Genomic DNA, 27,507 nt, shown 5'->3' with positions numbered 1-27,507 from the left:
GAAAGTGTTGAGAAGAATATAATGAATTAAAAGCAATATTTACTGGGAAAAAATGTTTTAAAGAGTTTTTTCACCCTATGTAATCAGTCAGCCAAGACAAGCCAAGTTTTATGTTCAGTGCGTGTGTTCTGTTGCCACATCGAGGCCTTAACTGTACCCTAATAATTTGAAATAAAAATTAAACCTTTCCTTACAATCATGGGCAGTGTTTAATAACTAACTACATTTGAGAAATAAAGACTTTTGTTACTCTTTTAGGTTTTACTCTTAAGTTTAAAAAGCAAGGAGTGTGTTCATATCTAATACATTATTGAAGTGATGGCAAGTGGTTTTTGGCTTAACAGGGACGTGTTTGGATTCACTAAATGCCAGCAAATGGCATTTAGAGATATGCTCCCGTGATGTTGTGGTTAAAAATAACAGCTTTGCTGTACACAACACATTTTCACTCCACACAACTATTAATGGTGAATGAGGTGTGGGCCCTCCTGCTGAAGGATCGAATAAGTGTGATTAAAATGTGTCATTTTTGAGGATTAGTGCTGGAAAGCATGGTTTTGTAGTAAAATAAACTCACATATTCCACTGTTTGTGTTCCAGTAGCTTTCCATGTTCATTAATCCTAACACACACACAAATCTGCAGCTTTGTACTGCCACTAGCTTTCATGTCCATCAAACTGCGGATGCTGCTTGAAACAAGAAGTAATGCTCTTCAGATTATTCACACACATGACCACCCAAAAGCACCTCTGCTGTAGAGGTGAATATTTATAATATGTTTTAGTTATCTGGGCTGTAAATGGAGCCAACAGTTTTTCTCTTAAAGGACAAAAGCAAAATATAGTATTTTACCTCCTAACCCAGTTACAATCAGTCAGCCAAGATGTTTGGTGTCTAAAAATTGCCGAGCTAATGATTTAGGAAGCTTATACTTACACAGCAGTTTAGCACTGTGCAATTCTTTTGGTTCTGTGATAACATTCAAGCATGGTATTAAAATATACTGTACAAATCAACACATTATCATTCAAATCATTTCTATTGTACAATTCTCCTGTCAGACATGTTGCATGTGCTGAGGAAGAAAGAGACTGAGCTTCAGGGTGGCTGGTGCTACAACTGCTTAAGCACTGTGATATCCCAACGGTCTATTTACACCGATAATAGAATGCGGTAAAGACTATGATTTGCTTAGACAACTTGATTAATACATTCACTAGTCACAACTGTGGGGCAGCTGCTGATTTAGATGAAGTGGTGGAAAAAATGGCAGAAATGCAGACATTAAACAAATTTTTTTTGGACTAGATGAAACTAATTTTAGTCACGCACACAATGTGGAAGACTACACTGAGATTTTAATATCCATTCATTTTCTTAAATAAAGTATTGTCATTTTCATATCAGATAGATTTTTTTTTCCTTTAAGGGTGGAGGCTTGCTGTTTTTGGTTGTGCTCCCACCCACTACCAAAGGATTTCTCAGCAATCCCACCTGGTCCTGTCATAGTGAAATCCTTTGTGATGACTAGTTCTATTCGAAAGAGCATATTCAGGCTTCTGAGGCTGGAGTTCAGCATGAGTATCTTAACTGCCAAGTCGTTATTATCCTTGAAAAAAATCCTTCCTGAAACCGCTCTGTCCAAAGCAGGCCATACATTGAGCTACAAGTACAGCTCTGTTGACAGACACGAGTTTCCATGCTGCACGCTATCATTTCCAGAATCAACGATTTCGGCCGAGATGCCAAGTCATCTACATGAATGAATTTTAAGTATTGCACTGATTTATGTATTTACTTTGATAACATAATAGGCTACATAAATAAAAACCATTTCCTGGCTTTTTTAACTAAACTAATAAAATATTCCAAAATATCAAAATCCTGAATGGGCTTTTGCTTCAACTGTAGAATTGACAATTAATTGATGACTTTGAGTTCAACTAGTAAAACGTAAAAGACAATTAACAGCAAAAGCCAATAGCAACCCCGATGTCTGACAGAATAAAACCAAATCTTTTTGAGATGCTGAAAAACTCTCTAGAACGTGTGATGTATGTGTGAGGATTTAGGCGTGAAGTTTGCACAGTGCTAAATGCTAGAAGCTTCAGTTACTTGTACATTAAAACTCTAGCGCAAAAAATACCACCAAACATGTCTTCGCTAATAGGCAACATTTTGGAAAAGTGTAAAATGGTCTGAATCTCATCTTTGCTTTCATTCTTGGTTTATTCTCCCGTATGAGTTATTTAACGCCTTAAAATTAAATAGGCTAATAAGGTCAGCAAAAAAAACCAAAGTAGCAGAGATCTGTTTGCACAACCTCATGAGCATCATGCTAATCTTTCTGGCCACCATTTTCTTATCAGCAGTGCTAATGATTAATATCTGCGTGAAGTATCCACTGAACGGTGATCATCCATAGTGAAGATTAGAGCATCTGAGATAATTGACAGGTGGATTAGTGCGATTACAGTCATCAAGCAGCTCCTGATGTTTGTGTCTGCTTTCAGTAGCTGGGATACACACTAATCCAGTACATATTAGAATACAGAGTCCAAAAAGCATTTGTCCCACTGAATCACTGACTCTCTGAATCAAGCAGTCTTGTGTGACTACATGAATCATGTGATTCATAATTCAGCCTTTGATGCTTAAGCCTATTTTCTTCATAATTGATACAAATAAACTTCTCTTTCTCCCACTCTATCAGTGTCTTCCTGCCCCATTTCAAAATTGTTAACATTCTTTTCCTTTTCTCAATCTTTTTACTGGCCATCTGTCCTTATTTTCCCCTCCATTTTCAGCTCACTTTACCTATTTCGTCCTACTCTCTCTCCTCCTCTTTCATTGCTGGGAGGTGGATGAGGAGTTAGAACGAGGGATAGAGTCTCGGCCCTTCATTTCCTGGCCCCACTCTCTGTGACTGGACTCCTGGAGGCCTCGGCCTGTCGTCTCTATGGGTAAAGCACATGAAGCTACAGCGGCGAGGAGGCAGCAGCAACAGTATACCGACAGAGTCAGATACACTGACCACTCCAGCATCACCTGAACACACACACAACCACATTAGATCTCACACAGTAAGATATTAGACAAATATTAGACAGTTTTGCAGAGTATCATAATATTTTAAGATGCATAAATGACTCTGGTGTTGCTTGATTTAGAAAAAGTAGTCTTTAAGTGCCATTTTAAAAGCTTTATTTTCACACAATTTAAAATTAATTCAATACATTTTACAATTACATTTAAAAAATATTCAGGAATACCTGAAATGTATTTATTGTCACCACATTTAATTGTGCGCTTTATTAGGCATATAGTGCACTACATAATCATTTCAATGCTATATTACACTAACTGATCATATGCATTGTATAGGGGGGAATTAAATAATCAAATATGCACACATCCTATTTCATTAAGCACTCATGGGTTAAAGCAGATATACCTAGAATATAGGTTACTTTCTAGGTGTATAATTAATATCTGTAGCTCATCTGTTGCTGTACAGAATTCCCTCAGGCCCACTTTGCCACAATTATATATTTAAATGGAAGTTTATCAACTACGCATCTGTATATTGCTATAACGATTATTGACTGCCCTGAGCTGACCGCTTCAGACATCAAGATGGATTCTATAAATCCATTCTCTGATATTTAGGATCTGTCAAACATACAACATAATGAAAAATTGTATTAGCGCACCTGAGCCACGAAGGGTGTGATGAGAGCCCCAACACGGGCCATGCCACTGCTTGTGCCCAGACCTAGAGCCCGTGTTGCTGTTGGATACACCTACAGGGAGAAAGTGCGATTCTAATTGCTGTCTACCATTATTATCATCAGCAGGATACAATATCCGTTGTATTCAATTTCCTGGCAGCAGTAATCCAGCTGGAGGGCCTTTAACACTACTGATGAGTATACAAACACACTCAATATAAACTGACTTAACTATGTAATAAGTAATATACTGCAGCATCTATCTATAGTATTATGCATTTCCAAATACAAAAAAACAGACCTATTTGTGTGAAGATCTGGGAAAATTATGTATTTCATCAAAATTTTGTTTTTTGGCCAATGAAACACTCAAACAAAACAAATATATTTCCCCAAAAGAAAGTGTAAATGTTTTTATTTTTTAAACTTGCATCCAAGGCCTTAATGGTGGAAGAGCCTCTTAAATGTGGAAGTACAAAACGATGTCTAAATCATGCTAGCTACAGTAAGTGTAATTTCCTTTAAGCATGTGATTGAATGTTATAGTAAAAAAAGACATAAGCCTTCAGTTTGTAATCAGAAACAAACAAGGACATATGGTTATGATGGTCAGGTGTCCACATACTTTTGGCAATATAGAGTACAGTATATACATTTAGAGCAGGGCCAACCTTTTTTCCCCTCTTAGAGCTACTTTGACAAAATGAAGGTGGCCAAGAGCTACTCGTGTTGTTATTAGCCACATTTATTTACATAGCTTATTGCTATAAACCAAACCAGCTGAATAAGTTATTTTTGTGTGAAAAATATCAATATTGAACAGGTATTTCATGGCATTTATACGCAAGTGCAATAGGAAACACCACCTGCACTAATAAGAAATGTCTACAGGAACATTAGGATAAAGCTCAGTGAAATGTCAGACAAGTTTTGTAGAGAAAGGAGTGTGCAATACGAGTGTGACAAATGTACCTCAGGTGTGTAAACGTAAGCTGCTTGGAAACCTCCAGCAATAAATGCCCTCGCAATAAAGATGAGCACTGTTAAAGACGTCCTGTGGCATGGAAAAGTACACACACACACGATCAGAATACAACCAGAACTGTTTTACTGTTTTTACAATCTAGTATGTCTGAATAAACCTTAAAATTCAAAAAACACTGTATCCTTAATATCCTTTAATAAAAGTAAAATGTTAATTGCTAACATTTTAGCTCAACTATGAGAATCTGTCAATGATCCCACTATCGGGACGTCACCCTGAAGAGCATAGGGTTCCTTGGGAGTCTGGTCTCTCTGAAGCTTTTCTCATGTCATCTCGGGGATTTGTGCTTTTCCAAACTCACCTCTGGCTTGTTATGGAAATCTACATTTCGATTTCAGTGAAGCTGTTATGTAACTAAAAGTCCTTTAAAATGTAATTAAATTAGGAAACAAATTTAAACTCACAGGCACAGAGGCCACACCTTCCACTAGTCATGGCAGGTTCTGAAGCCTTGAATGCAAATGTACTCAGAGGTTTTGAGATAAACTTTGGCAGTCATCTAACTTAAAAAAAAAAAAAAATCCTACACTCTATAACCAATCAGAGTTAGCATTTACATTTAACTGTACAGCTAACAGTTAAATTTCTTAATTGTCCAAAATGACAATTCTTGCCTATCCAAACTTAATCACCTGAGTAGGATCAACAGGACAAAATAAAGAAAAATAAATCTTATCTACCTGCCCACGCAGGCATAGAGTGGCACGATGCAGAGTGAAAAGACAAGGAAACACAATGCCATGGTCTTTCTCCTCCCCAGCCTATCGATCGCCCACAGTGTCACCAGAAGACCTGCAATACATTATCTAGGAATAAATCTCCTTCAGTGTACACATGTGCCAGTTATATAAGGTTGTGATTTGCTTTTACAGCTGGAGCTGCTTTTACAGAAAATGTATTGGTTCCTTTTGACCAATATGAATAATGAATTCCACAGTGCAATGATATAAACCATGACTTAAATTGTATATAATAATGGAATCATGGACACTTGAAATTATTTACTAGTAGCTGTTGATGTCTGTGATTCATCAATGCTGAGAAACTTTTCCAGAAAGAAATGGAGGCTATAAATTCCAGCAGAGGATTCCTAGATTTACCTGGAAATTCAGAAAGTGTTGTCCACAGCAGGTCTTTGTAATCATCCGAGTTCAGGTACTTGCACTCTAAACTACACCTAGGCTCTGTTTTACTGCCGTTAGTCTCTAGGGGGAGGCAGAGAACCACATTTAAATTTCATACTTTAAACTCATTTTGTTTTGCATGATCTGGATTAACAACATATGAACAACTCCAGTCCTTAAAAATATGAATAAAAATTGATGAAAAATAGAAGTCAATCCTAAGAAAGCAGGACTCACGTCCACAGGCACCTCCCTCCTGGAAAAGCTCTGTGGTCAGTAGTACAAGTCCATAGTAGGAGAACGCATTAGAGAACCTGAAACAATTTTTTTTTTTTTATTTATTGTTAAGCTGTATAACATTAATACTACATGTCCAAATCTACAAATTAAATGTTCAAATACTTCTTTTAAGTCAGTGGTGCACAAGCTTTTTATAGGAATTTACAATAAAGAATAAAAAAGTCAATCAGTGTATTATATATATTATATATAAATTACACAATATATTGTATATACATTATATATAAAGACACATACATTATACATAAATACACAATGTCACAGTAATTACACACAGGAGGTGTGAGCTTTCTGTGCTCTAATTACAGCTGTGTTAGGATGTGTGCATGTAATGTGTTTCACACCAAATGAACCAGAGGAGAACTGTAGTCCAGCGGAAATGAGGCAAGAATAGATCCTTAATCTTCCCTCTGTCCTCCTGATGAGGAGATAAAGAGTCACACAAACACTCACATCTGACATACGAAGGGACTAAATAGAAACGAATGGAAGAATAGTGTAGAAGTATTACAGTATAGAACTAAACATGATATAAGTACATAATTGAACATTATGGAAGTGATTATGGAAGAGCACTATAGAATTGAATATGACAAAGCAGTATATAATTGAATAGAGTCAACATTTTTTGTTACCTGGCGTGCCACTATGAGTTTGCCCAGTGGCATGGGGACGTTGTTCTCTGTAGCGATGCGTTTTAGCGTGTTCAGAGCTTTCTCCTGGTTTCCAGACAGAACATCATAGCGAGCACTCTCAGGCAGCCACTGAAGATTACAAACACACACACACACACACAAAATAAGGTGCTTGCTGTAGTCCTGATGGTGTGATGGTGTGGTGCAGAACATACAAAGCAGAGGATGGCAAAGATGAAGAGCGGGATTGTGGACAGAGCGAGTAGCCAGCGCCATCCCAATGTCGGCATGACCAGGATCGCCAGCAGCACCTCAAACACTGTGCCCAGAGCCCAGAACACCTGAAGACACATACACACACATATAAACGCTACAATAGAGGTCCAAAAGCCTAAACCATCAAGTATTAAGACGGCAATTAAAAGTAATTGCTGTGTGTTAGGTGTCAGGATGTTTCACAATGAATTTATAATACTAGAAGGCAACTTTATTTAAAAATAAAGGTTGCAAATTAAAAGTAGCAGTAAAATTTTATTTAAATGCTGAACCTTTAAACAATGTACATAACATACATAATGTCCTAACGGGCCAGATAAAATATATGGATAAGGACAATATGAAATGATGACACCTCAATGAGCAGAATACATGTTGCTCTTGAACGCATGGGCAGAAACTCTGCATACAGTGTGACTCTGAAAAAGAGAGGAAGAAAATAAAACAGAAGTTATCATATTGTAAATAAATTGCACTGCAAAAAATACAAATTGTTGTAGATGAGATCAAAATGTTCTGATGTAAAAATAAAGATGATAAACATAAAAATGTCAGATACACAGTATTCACCACCAGAGGGAAAAGGAATATTTAAATTGAATAAAAACAGAAGTACCATGAGTCCACAATGCACAGGGACAACAAATGTGTACAATAAAACAAAAGCATTTCAAAACCATAGCAAATTATATTATAATTATGGATAAAATGGGGATACAATAGTAACTTTAATTTTAAACATCATTTTTTTCCTTCTTTGTTTCTATACTTCTTTAAAGCTGCTTTAAGACAATGTCCATTGTTAAAAGTGCTATACAAATAAATTGAATTGAATATTCCAACAGGAAATTCAGATTTCAATTTCGTATATAATGAATGAAATAATTAGGGCATGCTGTTCAGGCAAAATCGACATGTAATCTGGTCCAACATGGTCCATGGTCCTCAAAGTTGTACCAGAGCAATTTGCCACCATCTATTTATTTTTTATATATTAATGGACATAATGTACTTTTTAACCACTTATAGTTGCATTTATTGTCGAATGTGAAACAAGTTAGTTTCTGTTATCACTTTTAGCAGCTATAAACAGTTGGTTTCTGGCAGACAGGATCCTTCACCAGTCTTCATTCTTTTATTCCTTCTTTTGATGTTTATAATGCAAAATATTCTTTTCTGTGGTAGAATACTGGTAGAAAATGCAGATAAAAAACAACCACCATAAAACAACACCACTTTAATTGTTTATTAAATTATATAAATTACATTTAATTCATATAACCTTTTTAAATTATTTTTTAAATGCTTATTATTTGCTTTAGATTATGTAGAGCATGCTGCCATTTCATAAATCTCTGTGAAAGTAGTTAATATAAAATCAATAACCTATTAGAACAACTGTATTCAGATACTGTAAACCTGAGATTTGCTTTGCAGCTGAAGGTACAGAACTGCTGTTAAAAAAAAGGAATTAACTTCTAAATTTTAGATTCGAGAATTCCACAGCACTGTGGTATAAGAATATTTACCAAACAAATTAAGTTTAATAAATTATGAGATGTGATAGAAATGATAAAAAAAAAAAAGCTCTATAAATAGTCTCAGACTTTTGAACCCATCCGTAAAGCAAATAAGTTGCTTTTTATAAAAAAAACCCAGTTTTGCTTTAAATTTCCATCCATCAACTAGAGAAATTTAGGGTTAGCATGTGCTTCCTCTGAAATATTATTATTATAATAAATATTACTCGTAAACATGGTATTAGCTTCCACTGTTATGCCGACAACACACAGCTATACGTTTCAGCTAAGGCAGAAGAGACACCAGCTTATTAAGATAGAAGAATGTGTAAAGGACATTAGACATTGGATGGTCACTAACTTCCTCCTGCTTAACTCTGACAAGACAGAGGTGCTAGTACTAGGACCACATGCAGCTAGAAGTAAGCTTTCTGATTACAAAGTAATGGTGGATGGTCTTTCGGTTTCATCTTGTCCAGCAGTAAAAGATCTTGGTGTGATTATTGACTCTGGTCTTTCATTTGAAGCTCATGTAGATAATATCACTAGGGTAGCCTTCTTTCATCTCAGAAATATTGCCAAGATATGAGCACATCACTCCTATTTTAGCCACACTACATTGGCTCCCAGTCAAATTTCGCATTGATTATAAAATCCTGTTACTGACCTATAAAGCACTAAATGGTCTCGCGCCACAGTACTTGAGCGATCTTTTAGTCTTTTATGATCCACCACGCCTACTCTGATCAAAGGGTGCTGGTTACTTGGTAGTACCTAAAGTAGCAAAGGCTACAGCAGGGGGCAGAGCTTTCTCTTTCAAAGCCCCACAGTTATGGAACAACCTTCACTGCCTTCACTGACTCTTTCTCTCTCTGTCTTTCTCTGTCGAGCTATACACCCCACTCCTGAGCTCCCAGTGTTTGCCAGTTTCCAGTGTGACCACTGCCCTGCCCCTGGTCGGAGTCTCGTCGCTTAGTGGTGCCCACTGATGCTGTGGATGGATCTGTGTGGACCAGGAGACAGCCATGGACAGAGCCACTTGAGGACTTTCACACCATCACAGATCTGCCATTTCATCTGTCAGCTTGTGACAGCAAAGAATTAGTGTCTATAATGACCTTATAAACTACAATGACCTAATAGTTCCTCATGGGCCATTGATTGCTGTTGTAGAAAGGACATTAATCAGTTACAGTTACATTATTTACTGTTTAGTGTCACCCAAATGAGGATGGGTTCCCTTCTGAGCCTGGTTCCTCTCAAGGTTTCTTCCACATATCATCCCAGGGAGTTTTTCCTTTGCCACCGTCGCCACATGCTTCTCATTACGGATAAAATAGTTTAATTTAATAATTTATTTTTATTTCTAGTTATTTAGTTATTTTTTATTTTCATTTTTCCCCTCCCCCTTCTCCGTTTTTCTTCTTTTGTAAAGCTGCTTTGAGACAATGTTCATTGTAAAAGGCGCTATAAAAAATAAATGGAATTGAATTGAAATACATAAAGCCAGCCACTGCATCACAGCACTCCTGTAAATACTGTGTTCTGACATCATGACTGCGATGGACACTTACGACTGAGGAGCTCCTCCAATACCGAAACCAACCAGTGCTCGGAGGAACAAAATCCAGCCATAAATAGGGGCGAATGCACTAAGGATTCCATAGAATAGAGTCCACAGAACACTCATTTTCAGACCCTGAAACAAACAGACACACGTACGCAGACATAACATATGAAAATTATATTTAATGAGAAACTATTGTAAACCTATCCGTACCGAACAGCCAGGGCTGTTAAATTTAGAGTCAAGTTTTCAGGTCTGTTGTTCCTCAATCCAGAAAAACTGTCAAGTCAATCAAGATTGAACATCAGATTACACACACACAAACACACACACACACACACAGCATACTATACGTACTGCATAGCAAAGACAACACAATTAACCATGTATTGACCAAGTACCTCTTCTACATTTGGTCTTCATAATGCTTTTCACTTAGGTATGTTCTCCAACAAACTCAGGAACAGGGGAATTTATTGTATATTAAGACACTTTAATTGCACACAGGTCAACTCCATTCAACTGATTATGCACCTAACAATGGTTACAGCAGAACTAATTTAGGGATTTCACAGGAACAGGGGTGAATGCTTGTGAAATCACAATTTAAAAAAAAAAAAAAAAAAAAATCAATCTATATTCATTTACTTATTTGTGCATTTTCTTGACATATAATTCCAAGTCCATTTTAGAGAAGAATATTTATGCTAGTCACTGAAAAGAGCTGGAATTCCTCATAATGATGACTGGCCCTGAATTGTGATTTCATCAAATTAGGAAAATCACTAATAGGTGGAAAAAGCTAATAATAAGTACCCAGAATTTAAGACCATTTATTAACCAATAATTTTGTTTTAACCTCTTTAAAAAGAAACAGCTGCCTTTTGAGTTCTTAAAATATAACATGGCTTTCCTTACAATTTGTGGGGTTTTTTTTTGACTCTCACTTTCCTGAAATGACTTACTGCATAACGAAATGTAGCAGAATAAAACCACTTTGACCACATAACAGCTAGACTGACAAGTAGGTGGTGACCAACTGTGAAACTTTCCTTCCAGATTTCAGTTCCACATTAAATTAGGGCAAAGGCTTAAAATAAATACAGGCAAGAATAAATAAAGTAAAACCTACCAAATATTTCGAGGCAACATCATTTTGACCAATGAACAGAATCCCAGCAAGCATCCCTTATATTGATGATTTAAAATTTAGAAAAATATTATTTGTTTAAAATGTCCATGATACTCACTGTTTTTCGCCCATATTTATCAGATATGTTCCCCCATAATGAAGAGCTGATCATCATGCCAATAAACACCACCTACACCAGAGAAAGAGAGAGATAAAGGAGATATAAGTAGTGAACAAAAAGACAGACACATACACAAGACAAAAAGGGAAATGAAAGGGATTAGAAGAAAGTGTGTGTGCGCTTGTTTAGTGAATATACAGTGAAAGAACTGAAAAGAGGGGCATACAGACAGAGCAGAAAAAGTGATGAGAGAGAGGAAGATAGGAAATACACTATATTGCCAAAAGTATTCGCTCACCTGCCTTGACTCGCATATGAAATTAAGTGACATCCCATTCCTAATCCATAGGGTTCAATATGACGTCGGTCCACCCTTTGCAGCTATAACAGCTTCAACTCTTCTGGGAAGGCTGTCCACAAGGTTTAGGAGTGTGTTTATGGGAATTTTTGACCATTCTTCCAGAAGCGCATTTGTGAGGTCACACACTGATGTTGGACGAGAAGGCCTGGCTCTCAGTCTCCGCTCTAATTCATCCCAAAGGTGTTCTATCAGGTTGAGGTCAGGACTCTGTGCAGGCCAGTCAAGTTCATCCACACCAGACTCATCCATGTCTTTATGGACCTTGCTTTGTGCACTGGTGCACAGTCATGTTGGAAGAGGAAGGGGCCAGCTCCAAACTGTTCCCACCAAGTTGGGAGCATGGAATTGTCCAAAATGTCTTGGTATGCTGAAGCATTCAGAGTTCCTTTCACTGGAACTAAGGGGCCAAGCCCAGCTCCTGAAAAACAACCCCACACCATAATCCCCCCTCCACCAAACTTTACACTTGGCACAATGCAGTCAGACAAGTACCGTTCTCCTGGCAACCGCCAAACCCAGACTCGTCCATCAGATTGCCAGATGGAGAAGCGCGATTCGTCACTCCAGAGAACGCGTCTCCACTGCTCTAGAGTCCAGTGGCAGCGTGCTTTACACCACTGCATCCGACACTTTGTATTGCACTTGATGTATGGCTTGGATGCAGCTGCTCGGCCATGGAAACCCATTCCATGAAGCTCTCTGCGCACTGTTCTTGAGCTAATCTGAAGGCCACATGAAGTTTGGAGGTCTGTAGCGATTGACTCTGCAGAAAGTTGGCGACCTCTTCGCACTATGCGCCTCAGCATCCGCTGACCCCGCTCCGTCAGTTTACGTGGCCTACCACTTCGTGGCTGAGTTGCTGTCGTTCCCAAACACTTCCACGTTCTTATAATACAGCTGACCGTTGACTGTGGAATATTTAGGAGCGAGGAAATTTCACGACTGGATTTGTTGCACAGGTGGCATCCTATCACAGTTCCACGCTGGAATTCACTGAGCTCCTGAGAGCGACCCATTCTTTCACAAATGTTTGTAAAAACAGTCTGCATGCCTAGGTGCTTGATTTTATACACCTGTGGCCATGGAAGTGATTGGAACACCTGATTCTGATTATTTGGATGGGTGAGCGAATACTTTTGGCAATATAGTATATAAAGGAGAGAAATACAACAGCTGAAGACAAGTATACAAAAAAGAATCTATGAAAGGTCAAACTAGATAGATAGATAGATAGATAGATAGATAGATAGATAGATAGATAGATAGATAGATAGATAGATAGATAGATAGATAGATAGATAGATAGATAGATAGATAGATAGATAGATAGATAGATAGATAGATAATCATGCAATCATCATCACCGAAGTAAGCAGTGCCACCTCCCAGTTGGGGAGCCTCCATTCACAGTGTAGCTGAGGGGCCAAGATACTAAGGATCATCATCTCCATGGCATCTGCCATCTAAACAAAAAAAGCAACACATGAACTCTCAAGGATGTTGTGTGTGAAAATCTCACATAATCAGCATGATTACGAAATACACAAACCAGCTCATCTGGCACAGACAACCATGTCATAGTCAAAGTCACCGACACCACTGACGAGATATTCTTATGTTTGATGTGAACATTAACAGCTGCTGACCTGAATCTGCATGACTTTATGCTGCTGCACTGTAACTGGCTGTTTGCCTAATTGCATGAATGAATCAGAATACAGATGTTCCTATTAAAACAGTACCAGTCCATACCTTCCTACTTTGAAAACAACAGTGAGTGAGAATTTCACTCAGTTTCAGTTGAAGTCTCTTCAATTTATAATTACTATTTGAAAAGTTTTTTGAGAGCTTTTACTTTTGCGATTCTGAGATGTCACTTCAGTATGGCCGTGCGGAAGATAGAAGATATGGAGAGGAGGCAGTTGGTCAGGAACTACTGGGACAGTTCCCTGCCAGACCACCAGAGGGGGTGCTGGCAGGTGATTCATCATAGCCTGCTTTTTTGTTTGTGTATTCCCCATGTGTTTTGTGCCACACCCCTCCTATTGCTCTGCTTTCTACCCTAATGTTCTGTCCTATATATATCAGCCCTTTTGTACCCGTCTTCATCAGTCATTGTTGTTTGGTCAGGTGCTGTTGTGTTCTAAGTTACTATGTTATTCTTGCATTTTGTTAATCATGTTTTATTTGTCCAGTGTCAGTTTCGTTTTGAGTCATGTTAATAAAGTAGCGCTTTAATTTATCCTGCATGTGGGTCTGCTACACTGCTGCATGCTGGAGCTCGTGACTATCACTGAGTTCCGGGCTCGACCCCTGCTTTGGTCGATGTCTCCTGGTTGTTACACAGTTCCTTAATGCACCTCTGTTTGACCGTGTGGATGCTGGAAATTTGAATGAATGCAGCATTAGCTACCTTTAGATTTCTCATTAATTTGACATGAATCATTATTGAAAATGTTTTTAGGAGATATCAGTAAAACCTTGCTGGTGTCCTGATTGTTTGCAATTGTTTACACTACAATTGCTTTAGCAAAAACAATATCCCCCTAACAATATCATGCACAGCATGCACCCACTAACCTGTCACAGGTATAACAATAATACAGCATCAACCAAATAACAGCACCACAAATATTTCATTCTAAATATGTTTAATGTGTTTCTGGGTTCTTCTTTAAACACTCCAAATTTACATGACTCATAATAAAAGGGGCAAGGAAGCCAAGCTTACCCAGGAAAGGCCTGTGAGGATAGAAAGCTTCCACTGAAATGGACCAAAGCCGATAGCCTCCACAGCATCTTCCACCATGAAGGTATCTACAGCCAGATGAAGAGATACACAATGAGCCTACATCCAGAAGTATAAAACAATTTTCTTTGGAAATGTTTATATTGCCTTTTTGATCCCCATCTGTTAATATTTAAGGCAATAATGGACATTGTGTAATATGTCTTATTTAAGTAAAATGTTTGATAGATAGCCTTGTAGCTTTAGTACAATACTTAAGAAAACAAGCTACAGACACCAAACATATCTTAAATTATTAATATTAACTAGCTTATTACATTTGGATGAGCACATATTCCCATCTGAGAGATTATTGGACTTCTTTGTGTTTAAACTATAGTTAAATAACAATCTTTGTCAGTAACCTCAGTGGCTATATTTAAGATAAACAGAGCCTTCTTGTTAAGTCTGTTTTCCTCTTTGCTACTGTGGCTGTGGTTCGATCATGTCCCCTGATTATTATTAACACCTGTGTGGAGTTTGACTCACCTGTGTCTTGTTTGCTTCTAACCACTTATTTACACCTTTGTTTCCTTTTTGAGAGGTCTTAGATGTGTTAAACCCTACAGTTCTTAACCATGTTCCCTGGTGTGCTTAACTGTTACTCTTGATGGTAGTCCTAGTGATATTGCTGAATCTGTACTTCTACACTTGTGACTCACTTTCTGCTGCTGTAGATGGTCCCATATGGATCACCTACACATTTACAATTAAAGTCCAAATATCACCCATGCCTCAGTACATAATCTCATCTGGATATTGTAGACTTGTCCTAAAGAACTTGTGGTGTAATTATAAAGACTGCCCTGTGGTCTTCTCAGGAGTCTAATTTACAATTTCCTCACATTGAACAAACAGCACTGTTTGTCTTTACTCTTACTACGTCCTCTCAAGTTTTCTTTCCCATGTCATGTCACCTCTGGGTTGTTTATTAGAGTTTTCAATATATATCTGGATTTCTATAAAGCTGCTTTGTGACATATATATATACAGCTCTGGAAAAAAATAAAAGACCACTGCCCAATCTCCAGATTTGAACCCTATTGAAAACCTCTGGAATGTCATCAAGAGGAAGATGGATGGTCACAAACCATCAAGTAAAGCTGAGCTTTTTTTGCTTAAAGAGTGGTATAAAGTTCCCCAACAGCAATGTGAAAAACTGGTGGAGAGCATGGAGCCAAAACGCATGCAAATCGGGGTTATTCCACCAAATACTGATTTCTTAATGTTATTTAGCCAAAGCATTAACACAATTTGTTCACAAATGATTTGCGTTTTGTTTTATTTGAGTTATTAAAGCCCTGCAAATACTGCATGATCTTGGGTTATTTTGATGTGTTGCCATTTCCTTTAAATATACACTCTAAATAACAATAGTTATATTTTGAATTTAGGAGAAATATTGTCAGCAGTTCACAAAAAATGAAACAAAACTGTTCATCTCACCAATACATGACCGGTAAGAAAAAAAACATAAGAAACTCATTATTTTTGCAGTGGTCTCTTATTTTTTTCCAGGGCTGTATATTAAAATTTTTGCATATTAAACTGTAGTACAGTATGTAACTGGTGGGGCAGTTGTGTACTGAGTGCTCAAAACAAGACTACTTCAAGTTTAAAAAACATCTAGAAATTTATTAATAAATATATATTTGGTTTGTTGTAATCTTATAAAAGAAATATATAATTATAAATACAGAAGTGGGGTTTTATCAGTGTTCTGTTTCTTTAATATATAATAGGAGAAGTGTCAGTGGGGTCACCATCAGTGGGGTTGGCAAACTCTTGTGGTACTGGAGCTCCATCAGACATAGCCACAGAGCCTGTATCAGTGTTTCCGCTTTCGACCTGTACCATCTGATCCCTTGTTCCACACTCATACTCTGAATATGTGCTATCGCCTGTACGCCGAAACTTCACGACACTGCAGGACAGATGGAGAGACAGAGAGACATACAACTGTTACCTTCAAAGACATGGTCATATTTATTTTCAAGTCAGGCATGTTTGCACAAATTAGAGTCGATGGTGTTTGGTACAGTAACAGTGGCATTCTCTCACTATTTAGAGGAGAATTACTGCAGTGTTCAATGGTTGATGAGTCATTGCTCCTGCAGGCAGAATTGAGCTGACCAGACAAAACACAATCCTGAAACAACAGAAGTCCTGTTTAACTGGCCATGAGAGTGTTACCAAGACAACAGGAGAAAATCCTCTCTGATCAAACAGTGTTCTAACGTTAAAAAGCTGTTTACTTGAAATTCAATTAATTTGAAGAATTAAACTGTTCAAGATATATGAAGTAAAGAATCACACATGGTTTCTGCCATTATAGGAAACTCCTCAGTGCCCTGTTGTATGATGTGTCCCAGTACAAATTGTTAATGGTACTACCACAAAGTTTATTAATTTGCTATGTAAGCATGTCCTGTTTAAAAATGTTTTAGGCCCAAAATTTTATTTATTATAGAATGAAAATATAACAATAGAAAAAAGCATCATACATTTTGTAGCTATATATTTGATTAGTTAAATTTAACGATCTGTAATATTTGTGAAACAAGTTAGTTTCTGTTAGCAGCCATAATCAGTCATTTGTGACCAACCTGTCTTTTATTCTCTCTGCTGGGAATAAAATAATAAAAAGATGTTCAGCTTCTCATGTTACCAAGATACTGTAAAGTTTACCAAGTTGAAGACCTTCCCAGAATGAACTTACAGAAGCAGCTTTACCTCTCACTGTGGGACAGCACTAACTCTGGAAACTCTGAAATGTCCATAAATGTAACATAAATGTCTCATAATAATAAACTTCACCATATTAATGATTGTGTTTTTATGTGTTAAGACCATTGTCTATACAAGTTACGATAAATTAGATGCTAGTAAAGAGATCATGATTAAAATGAAGAAATAAATATATTTGTGTCTCGCAAATGATCCACTTCAATACATAATTTTGTATTGTATTTGCATTTATGGGATTTTAGCTTGTACTGTGTGCACTGCTCTTGGCAAATACAAACAGTATTTTACTGAGAGAAGTCTAGGGGGAGGAAGACAATGCAATAGAGTAGCAAGTCAGAGAAGGAAAGATGTTTGAAGAAGGAGAGTCAGAGTCAAAGAAGAAAGAAATTCAATAAAACAGAGACAGAAAATAGACCTACAAAAAAATAAATAATGTGAAACAGAGAGAAAGACCAAAAGTGTATGGCAAGTCCATGTAGATTGCATCAGTGAAAGTTCAGTGATTTGGGTGAGAGGTAAATAGGGAGATAACCATGAGCCATGAGCCACCACATAAGATGAATAGCATCTTTGCATCCATTTAAAATCTGTGCTTAGAAATGCCTGAAGGTGGTGTGTGAGATAACACTACAAAACCATGATCACCCTGTTCACACTCATCTTGAGTATTTGACATTGCAGTCATCATTTATGATGAGAGATTGGTGTCTAATGTTTGAAGCTGAAAGAACAGCAGCCAGTTATTCCATCTCTGAGTAGTGACAGCCATCACACAGGCTGAACACAAGAAGGAAATTATGACAAAAGGGCAAAGGACAGTCAGATGCTGCGATAGCATGAATAGGGTGTAGGCTGTAAAAGCTAGCTTCATGATCATTAATGAAGGTATTTTTCATATTACCTGTTGTGCAATAACAATGGGAGGCACACTGTAGCAGCTGTATTGCCCTGCTCTACCACCTCCCCATGCATCTGGCTGAGCTGCATTTGTAGAGCTCATTTCATGGCACTCTACTTAATATCGTCTTGTTTTCTCCTACACATACTATCCAGTGCCCACGCTTATGACAACAGTGGCACTCATCCTTAGGAATGCTACAGCTTCTGCCCAAAGTTGACTACTTGCTAGAGCACTGTGTTAAAGCATTTATGTGCAATTTAACAGTGGTGTCTCTTTCACATTTTCTGTATATATTGTTTAGAGCATGATTGTGCCAAGTGAGCTTTATAACAGGCAACTCTTTATGCAAATCATGATTTAAACCAGCCCACTGACTAACAGGAGCCAAAAATTTAATCAACAGAGGCACATGATCTACTTACATGCCACACAGAAATTTCAGCAAAATGCTAAGTATACTCTTGACTCATTCTTATTTTTGTGACAAACAACCAGAATTTATTGTAATGAACACTTTTGAAAATAATCGTGACAACATCATTATTGCATATCTGCATTGCTTTAAGAGAGCTGAGCTTTCCCTTCTCTTCACAGTCACTGTAATGTGCCTTTACCTTCATCAACTAACATCCATAGGATGCAACAGGTACAACTCAAATTTACATGTTAATAGTGTCAAAAGGGGGCCAACACACATTCCCCTGGGATGAGTGAAATCTGGTATATCTGTTCTGGATTCTGAGGCTTGTGTTTAAGGGTTACCTTTGATTCACTGCTAGAATGTCTCACAAAGATTGGATCCAATCCAATGGAGGATGAAGACACAGAGGAGGATAGTGATAGTTTTTTTTTTTTTAATTCCTTAAGGAGAGGATACAACCTCATTTTTTAAGGATTAGAAGCTTCCTAGTCAAGACGTTTGGCTTGGATGGCATTGACAGGGTAATGAGAATCATCATAGGTTTTTAAGCAGAAATAGTGGTATGTTTATGATGTGCCAATATGGAACATTCTTTTGCATGTGTAGAAAATTTCCCACATGGAGTGCTAAATCTGAAAATCTGCACTGTTCATTCAGGTCCCTTTTCTTCACACAACTCCCAAAATAATTCGCTCCACAATACCTGCACTGTGAGGTTAAACTCCTTCACAGTTTTGCCTTTTTCTTCAAACACTATGTTTATCTAACATCTGCCACAACTCCCTTACAAATTTTCAGCAAAGTGCAGGAAGACAGCCAGCTTGGGAATACTAAACCATATAATCCTGATTAGTAGTCATTGTTTTTACTACAATTTAAACCATCCTAATGAAAGACTTCACTAGAGAAAATACATCTCCCTGCAGAATGCTAACAACAATGAAGCTCAAATAAAGACCAAAATTCAGAATATTTTCTCTGGGCACATTCTTTTTGTATGATGACCAAGTGACTATTGTGAGTACAGGTGGAAGCAGGAGGAAGCCATCACTGTCCAACCAGAGTCAACAAACTATTGTAATTTATTAAGTGCAGCAAAATATATATATAAAAAACAAAACAAAGTCAAAATAAAAACAAAAAGAAGTGTAATGTAATAATGGTCTGATCATCAATGATTTCTACGTCTCTGGAGTATGTATAGAGACTGATCTGGTCTGGTGTGATCTTCGGACATAGTCACAGAATAACATGTTCGTGTGTCACAGAGTTACAATTTTCAAGTCATAATGTTCATTTTGATTTGGGTACAGCTGAAATTAACCTCCTAAGACCTGAGCTTAGATTTTAGATTTCTTCTAGGGGGTTAGGAAGAACCAATAAATATAATAACCAGATATTATCTTTGAACATGAAGCCACTTATTTTTGTGTACAACAGGTTCCAGTTACAAAGAATGAAGTATTATGGTGCACACAACCAATAATGTGATGTCCTCATAGAGGACGCCAGGTCTTAGGAGATTAACATAATCAATAAAAAAAGGAAAGCATCCAAGAAAAAAGGAGAATGAAGCAAGTAATCAAAAGGGGAAAAGACACATAAAAATGTGGAGAGAGAGAGAGAGAGAAAGAGAGAGAGAGAGAGAGAGAGAGAGAGAGAGAGAGAGAGAGAGAGAGAGAGAGAAAGAGAGAGAGAGAGAGAGAGAGAGAGTGGATTGGTTCTGTTCTAACCCTGAATCAACAGGAGGAAAGACATGCATGTATATGAAGCTTTCTGTCTGAGGCTGAGAAAGACACGTTTTATTTACTGAAATTCAGCATTGTGCAGTGTGAGGCAACTGCTGAGCACTGATCTGAGAGCTGTTAAACAAAGAGAGAGTACTGAGAACCGCCAGTGTTCCTAATTGCTATAATCAGCTCTCAGTCTTATCACAGACGAATAAAGGACTCATGCAGAGACAGGCAGTGTAATTAAGCAGAAGCCTTCATTTAGTAGCTGTAATAGCAAAAGCATCTTCATCAACCCAGAAATGCTGCTCCACCAGTGATCTGAATACAGCACAGTACGAGACTAGCGAAAGAAACACAACACAACAGTATACTACAGTCCTACTGTATATTGTCTCAGGCTCACAGCTATTAATGTAGAGATTTTTTTCAAAATTTGGGAACCAGCTTTATGGTTCTGACTTAATATTAATTATAATGTTTTTGCAGTTTTTGCTGATATAGCCAAAACACATGAATGGAAAGGGGGGTGGGGGGGTGTTCTCCCCATGCTTCAGGGATTTCCTCCCCAGTCCAAAGACATATTTAGGTACAATTACCATCCCCAAATTGCCCATAGTGTGTAAATGTGTATGTAAATGGATGTCCCTTCCTTGTACTTTGAGTCCCCAAGGTTTCATTTACAAGTTTCTGTGGCCCTGTGTAAGATAGTGGCCCTGTAGTTCAGAAAATGGAAGGCTTGTGTAATAAAGATTATTTTTTCAAACTATCATTTTGCAAAATGTTTTCTTGAGAAAATTTAAATACAAATTCCACAATAGGACAAATGAAAGAACCATAGATTTTATGTGCCTTGAAGAAAACAGATGGATCAAATGCAGCTTTTTGAGTTAGCATGCCTGCTATTCCAAAGAGACCTGGCAGACCCATTAAGGGCTTAAATAATGGGACAAAAACAAAATAAATAGTAATCATGAATGGTTTTGCCTGTCTGTGAGTGCAGTCAAATACTTAAAGCTTTTATGTCTATGTGCTATAATGCTCAACAATAATGTTTTCTAGCACTGAGTTGCTATATCTGACATTTTCCATCACATGCAATATCATTAGTGGTTGTCTTTGAATGACACTGTCAATTTCTGTCTAAGAAAATACATTAACCTGTAAAAGGGTTCATAACATTAAGAATAATGTTATGTAAGATCCTGGCTTTCCATGTTCAATGCAGGTTTTAGCTCTTAGGTAGGACAGAGGGAATTACATTAATCCAGTTTAGCTTTCATGAAAGCAAGGACAAGTTTCTCTCACATTAATCACATTAGTGATTATTCCTAGGATGAACGTATGCCATGTCAGTTGACATCTTTGGAGATTTTTTTATTATGATACTTGAACAGTTGATGTGCTAATGATTGTAGAAATAATAAAGTATAAATATGTTAAGCTAAGAGTCGGCGTTATGTGTCTTGTTTGTCTGCACTGTCCTGTCTTGTCATCCTGTGCACTTATGTTGTATGTTTAGTTTCTAAATAATGCACCTTGTAGTGTAGTTAAGCTCTATGTTTGTCTGTGTCACTGTACTTTGTTTTTGTTCTGTGTAGCACCTCTGGTCCAGGAGGAACGTTGTTTCACTTCACTGTGTACTGCATCAGCTATATATGGTTAGAGTATATGGTGACAATAAAGCTTCTTTGACTTTTTTTGACGTTTTAAATATTAAAGGCTTTTTGGTGTATATACAACTTGGAGAAGCTAAAAAGATGAGATAACAGCATATAATATCCTATATTACATCAAACAATTGTTTGGAAAAAAAACAAATGTAACATGCTAGTTAGGTGTTGCGCCACCAGCAGCTTCAGTGCACCCTGACATGGGTTTGTCTCTGGAAGTGAACTGATAAATACCCGCATTGTCTAAGTTCACCCCATTTATTGTTGTTCAGTTTCACATGTTCTCCCTGTATTCACACAGGTCTCGCCTGGTTTCTGAGGTTTCAGTCCATTGTCCAAAAAAATCTATGCAGCTACTGTACATGTATTTGCTATAATAATAGTATTTGCTGCCCCTAGGTGTAAACATGTGTGTGAACATGTATGTGAATGGAGCCATGCAATGGCTTGTTGTCCCATTTGGTGTGATTTGTGCCCAGTTTTACCAGGACAGGTTTCAGATTCAGATCCATTACAACCCAAGTTTTGAAGGTTCTTTGAGACTGTGTGTATAAATTCTCTGCTATACATTTAGAACACACTCAGAACTGAATATGTTGGAAGATAATTGAAGCTGATGTCGGAATATAGCAGAAAATTTTAGGAGCAATATGACTACCTTGAATGTTTTGTGATGGATAACTGAATTGCTTTAAAAAGCATATTGCTTTTTTGGTGAGGTAGTAAGAAAACCATATCTTTTTTCTAGTTGCAGTAGAGATTTGATCATTAATCAGTGCTGTAAACACAGTGATTTAATGAGCTGAAAAAAAAATTACATGAAGATGTAAGGACGCTAGGGTTTTTTTTATAGCTTTGTGTCATGGACTGCGGGACAGTTCCCTGCCTGAACACCAGAGGGCGGTCTGACAGGGTTTGTTTATACCTGTGCCATGTGTCTTTGTTTATGTTTTGTGTTCTCACGTGTTTGCCCCGCCCGATTATGAGCCCGTTCCCACCTCTGCACACCTGTCCCTCGTGTTTCAATGATTACCTTCCCTATTTATATGGGTTCTGGTGTGTGTGCTGAGTCCTCATTGTTAGTGCCTCGTTGTTATTGCCTCGTCTGTTCTTTGGATTTCATTTTTGTGTTGAGATTTTCCCCCAGTGTTTCTAATAATCTATATGGCTACAGGTATCTGGATACCTCACCAACAAAACCATATGTCAACCCTATCCAATCTGTTGACAGAAAGTTGTTCTAAAGGGCCAAAACCTGTTACAGCATGATAATGACTCCGTTGGTGTGGACAAACTAAAGTGACTTACACCAAGCCCTGACCACAACCCTACTGAATATTTCTGGAATAATTGAAACTCTGACTGCATACCAGACCTTCTCACCCAAAATCACCAATATTGTGCTTGGCTGTATTGACCCCTGAATTAATCCCCACAGCCACATTGCAAAATCAAGTGGGAAGCCTTTCCCAAAGAGTGAAGGCAGTTATAGCGGTAAAAGAAAGACCAGATCCAAATATGGTAAAAGAACAAAAAAAGCTAGCTAAAGTCAAACTACACCATTGCTAAAGTCAAACTACACCATTGCTAAAGTCAATACTTGTCAAATAACTGTCCTAATATCAATAATTTATTGGTCAAACACTATACTGATACTGGTAATGCATTTAATTTCTTTGTGTTTTTCACCACTAGTATATTTTACAATTATTTAATTATTTTAATTAAACTGCATCTTCAGTGTCTCTCAGCCTTGCTGTTACCTAGTGCAAATTCCTGGATCATACTGAAAGGTTGCCTGCTCTTTGGTAAATGACTTGTTCAATTCCATCTTATTGCACTTACATTCCCTTAGAATAGAGACTACAGGCTTCAGTGCTTGTTGATGTACCTGCTATTACTACTGAGACCACTGGGCAGATTTAAGACTTGCCAGGAGCATTTGATTTCTAGCATTCTTAGGATAAAACACATCACATTTAAGCACAGCGTTATGTGATTCTAAATCAACTTCAGAAAAATCACTGGAAAATACTATAAAATAAAGATGAGGCTCAATAACAGTTTATGGCTGTTGTGTGGCTGATGGTCCAGGGACTTCATGGAAATATTTTATTCTTTCAAGAGGTTCAGACTTGGCCATAGATGGCTCTTTCAACAAGGTAATGATCCAATTGTGATGCCTCTTATGATGCCTGTTATGATGCCTGTTTTTGGTAAATGGATTCTCCCACACCACCCCACTGCTGCGTTGCCTCCACTGGCTTTCGGTAGCTGCACACATCAGATTCAAAACACTGACGCTTGTCTACAAGGTTAAGAATGGACCATCACCAACTTAGCTCAAAGCTCTTATAACTCCTTGCACTGCATCTCACTCCCTCAGATCTACTAGCACTGCTCAACCATCACTCAGGGTACAAGGTAGGTATACATGTAAAATCTTCTCTGTTCTGGCACCAAGGTGGTGGAATGAACTTCCCCTAGATGTCCATACAGCCAAGCCACTGACTGTCTTCAAATGATGGATGAAGACCTACCTCTCCTGAAGCACTTAAACTAGCTCTTATTTTCCCCTGTTTGTTTTATGTATTGTTCTGTTGTATGCAGATTGAAAAAAAAGAAAAAAAAGAAAGAAAAAACAACCAACACCAGTTTTTAGGCTGATTTTATCCTAAGTCTGTGACCTATTGAACCAGTGTTAATGTATTCATTGACAGAGACTTCAAAGCACTTTTGTACATTGCTTGCGATAAGAGAGTCTGCCAAATGCCAGAAATGTAAATGTAAACATAAATAGCTTTTTTTTTTCCAAGCTTCAAAGCTAGCAAATGACTGTAAACAGAAAAAAGTGCACATGTCCAGTACACCTGTAATCACACAAATTAATTTTTTTGCAATAAACTGAGATGCTGAGTATCTTATCTGCCCTACTGGTGATCTGATTTATGACTGGCACACTGACCTACACAGTGCTGATTATTATCTATAACACAGTCTACTAAAGAATTTTTAACCACAACATGGGTTTGGTGAATTCACTGATTCATTGCTTTAACAGTAACATTTTCAATATTTTATCTTAGCAGTAATGATACATAATCACCTGATAAATTGCTATTTACAGTCCTGCATTACTAACAGTTTGATTTTAAGTTTGTTTGCGCCGACCCAATATTTTTATTCTTTTTTAGCTCCAGCCGCCACTGTTCTGATTACACCCATTGAGTAATGTCTGTTCGGACTAAACAACAGGTTTTTTTGCTTGACCAGTAATAATTAAGCACTGTCTCGAGAAAAAAAAATTGCACAATTTGTAGCACATACAGGCTAGCAAACATCCTACACTGTTTACAGAGCGCGCTCTCTCTCTCTCACACACACACACACACACACACACACACACACACACCCCTCCGCGTTGTTCTGTACAAATAAAAGCAAAAAAAAAATATTAACTTAAAACAACATGAAACCTTGTTGTACTGAATAATTTACACCTGTAACCTCAGAATTACAAGAAAACAGAAAATACATGAGAGAAGGGGGAGACGGCAGTGTATCCTGCAAGATGGCCCAGGTTAAAAAAATAAAAAAATGAATAAAAGAGAAATAACTGCGCTTTCCACTCACGGCAGCTGTCTTAGCTGGAACAGATCGTCGTCCATGGTGTAAATCTCCGCTTGTGTCTTTCATCGCCGTTACATTGCTGTTGCGCGCCGTGATTTCAGCACCGCGGACAGGGAACGGCCATAACACACACATACACACAAAAACACACACACACACACAGAGCCTGCTGGGGGCTATGGTAGGGGTGGTTGGGGGCGGACCCAAAACGCTGTTTCAGGCGGAGTCAAGCCGATTTTTGTCTTAGTCGCAGCAGTTCGAAAGAAACACTACTAATGTTTAGGACGTCTTTTTAATATACGTCTATAATATTCGCAAAATCTTGCTAATTATGATTTATGCACCTGAATACACAACGAAATAAAAAAAAGTTTAGTCTTTTCAGGCAATATACCAGGATACCTATACACAAAGATTCACGTAGAGGTCGAGAATAAAAGCCAATCAGAATACTTATTGGGCGGGACAAAACCTTAGTGTAAATATTACACACGTGAATATTAGTTCACATTTTACTGCGATTTATTTTATTCTTTTTAAATCTCTGTGAATTCTATGAACGGATAGGTAGGGGGAGAAGTATGAAATGTCATGAATAACGTATTCGTCTATTTCTCACGTTATCTAGCTTGTCTACGGCATCTTGACTTTTCTTAATAAGTTGTCCATGTATGTAGATGTGCGTAATGTATATTTATATAAATGAAGATTTTGTACTAAAATACATATCAAGCCCAGTGAGTGTCTATAGCTATAGATTGCCTCACTCTTTCCAAATGTTCAACCAATCATGTTTAAATATTACCAGAAAGAAACATCTAAGATGCAGTATCAGGTGTGTAACAAGGTTAAAGTTGTTTAATTTCACTAGATGTTCATATGCATTCAGTGCTGTTCTATAATTGTTTAAACCAGTGTTTGTAAAAAAAAATACATTAGAAAGGGTCTGTAAGGAGGTGATGGTTTCACCCTTCCCCCCCTTCTCAAACAACAAAGTGGTTCAGTCCAGGCAGTCTGTTCATGAGCCTTCCCCTACTGTACAACCATCTACCTTTCTAAAGACTGAGTTGTCTGTGAAAAGACCTGATCAGAGTGAGAGTTTTCATACTAGACGTGGCAGACTTGTAAAGCCGTTAAATAGACTCATTCATACTATGTCTAATCAGTTTGTTGAGAATCTTTTTGGGGGAAAATTAAATAATACTAGAAGTTTTTGGTGAATGGTTACTTATTGTATTATTGTTTTTGTTGTTGTTGTTCTGTTGTTGTTACTATATCTATTGATGTATTTTCTGTTTTATAGTTCCTTAAAGAGGAATAATATGTAATTGTGTATAGTCTGTTATGGCTGGTAAAGCTGTTATTTGCCTTTTTGTTATGAATCTCTTTGGAGAAAAAGAAATGATGCGTTGATACGGAGTTTTTGTGTGTATTTCTTTTCGATCTCTTCATGTACGCCTTGCTTTAAATCTCCTTTAGCAGGAATAATACACATTTGTGTGTAGTCTATTAAGATAGACAATTATGAGATCTTGGATGTGATCTCTCGATAAGTGTATGTGTATGTGTATATGGCATGTCCTCCTATGGTTGGGTAAAAAGAGTAGCAAACCTTTTCCTTTCCTAGTCCTTCAGTGGACAGCAATAATGTTGGTAGACTTTCTTCACTCTATATGTTTGGGGGTTACCTGTAGAGATGAGTATTTTGTGTGTAATTTTGTTTATTTTTTATTTTATTATTTTTCTTTTTTTTCTCTTTGATTATGGATTACTCTTCTGTATGCTATACATGATGTTATGCA

At 37.5% G+C, this 27,507-nt stretch overlaps 1 protein-coding gene across 1 annotated transcript; it reads right to left on the bottom strand.

The window, feature by feature from the left end:
• Positions 1-154: 154 nt before the first annotated feature.
• svopa (SV2 related protein a) lies at positions 155-25,869 on the bottom strand. The gene is made up of 16 exons (XM_058374405.1): positions 25,709-25,869; positions 16,366-16,526; positions 14,546-14,631; positions 13,179-13,277; positions 11,451-11,522; positions 10,208-10,332; positions 7,469-7,532; positions 7,053-7,178; positions 6,838-6,966; positions 6,547-6,620; positions 6,140-6,216; positions 5,879-5,983; positions 5,459-5,570; positions 4,706-4,787; positions 3,716-3,805; positions 155-3,050 (listed from the first exon to the last, which is right to left on the bottom strand). Exons 1-16 carry the CDS (start codon positions 25,741-25,743, stop codon positions 2,850-2,852), a joined length of 1,638 nt encoding a protein of 545 aa, XP_058230388.1. The 5' UTR covers positions 25,744-25,869; the 3' UTR covers positions 155-2,849.
• Positions 25,870-27,507: the final 1,638 nt, after the last annotated feature.

This window comes from Hemibagrus wyckioides, linkage group LG22 (assembly GCF_019097595.1).
Source record: "Hemibagrus wyckioides isolate EC202008001 linkage group LG22, SWU_Hwy_1.0, whole genome shotgun sequence".
NCBI lineage: Eukaryota > Metazoa > Chordata > Actinopteri > Siluriformes > Bagridae > Hemibagrus > Hemibagrus wyckioides.
This window is presented reverse-complemented; position numbering and strand designations above follow the sequence as displayed.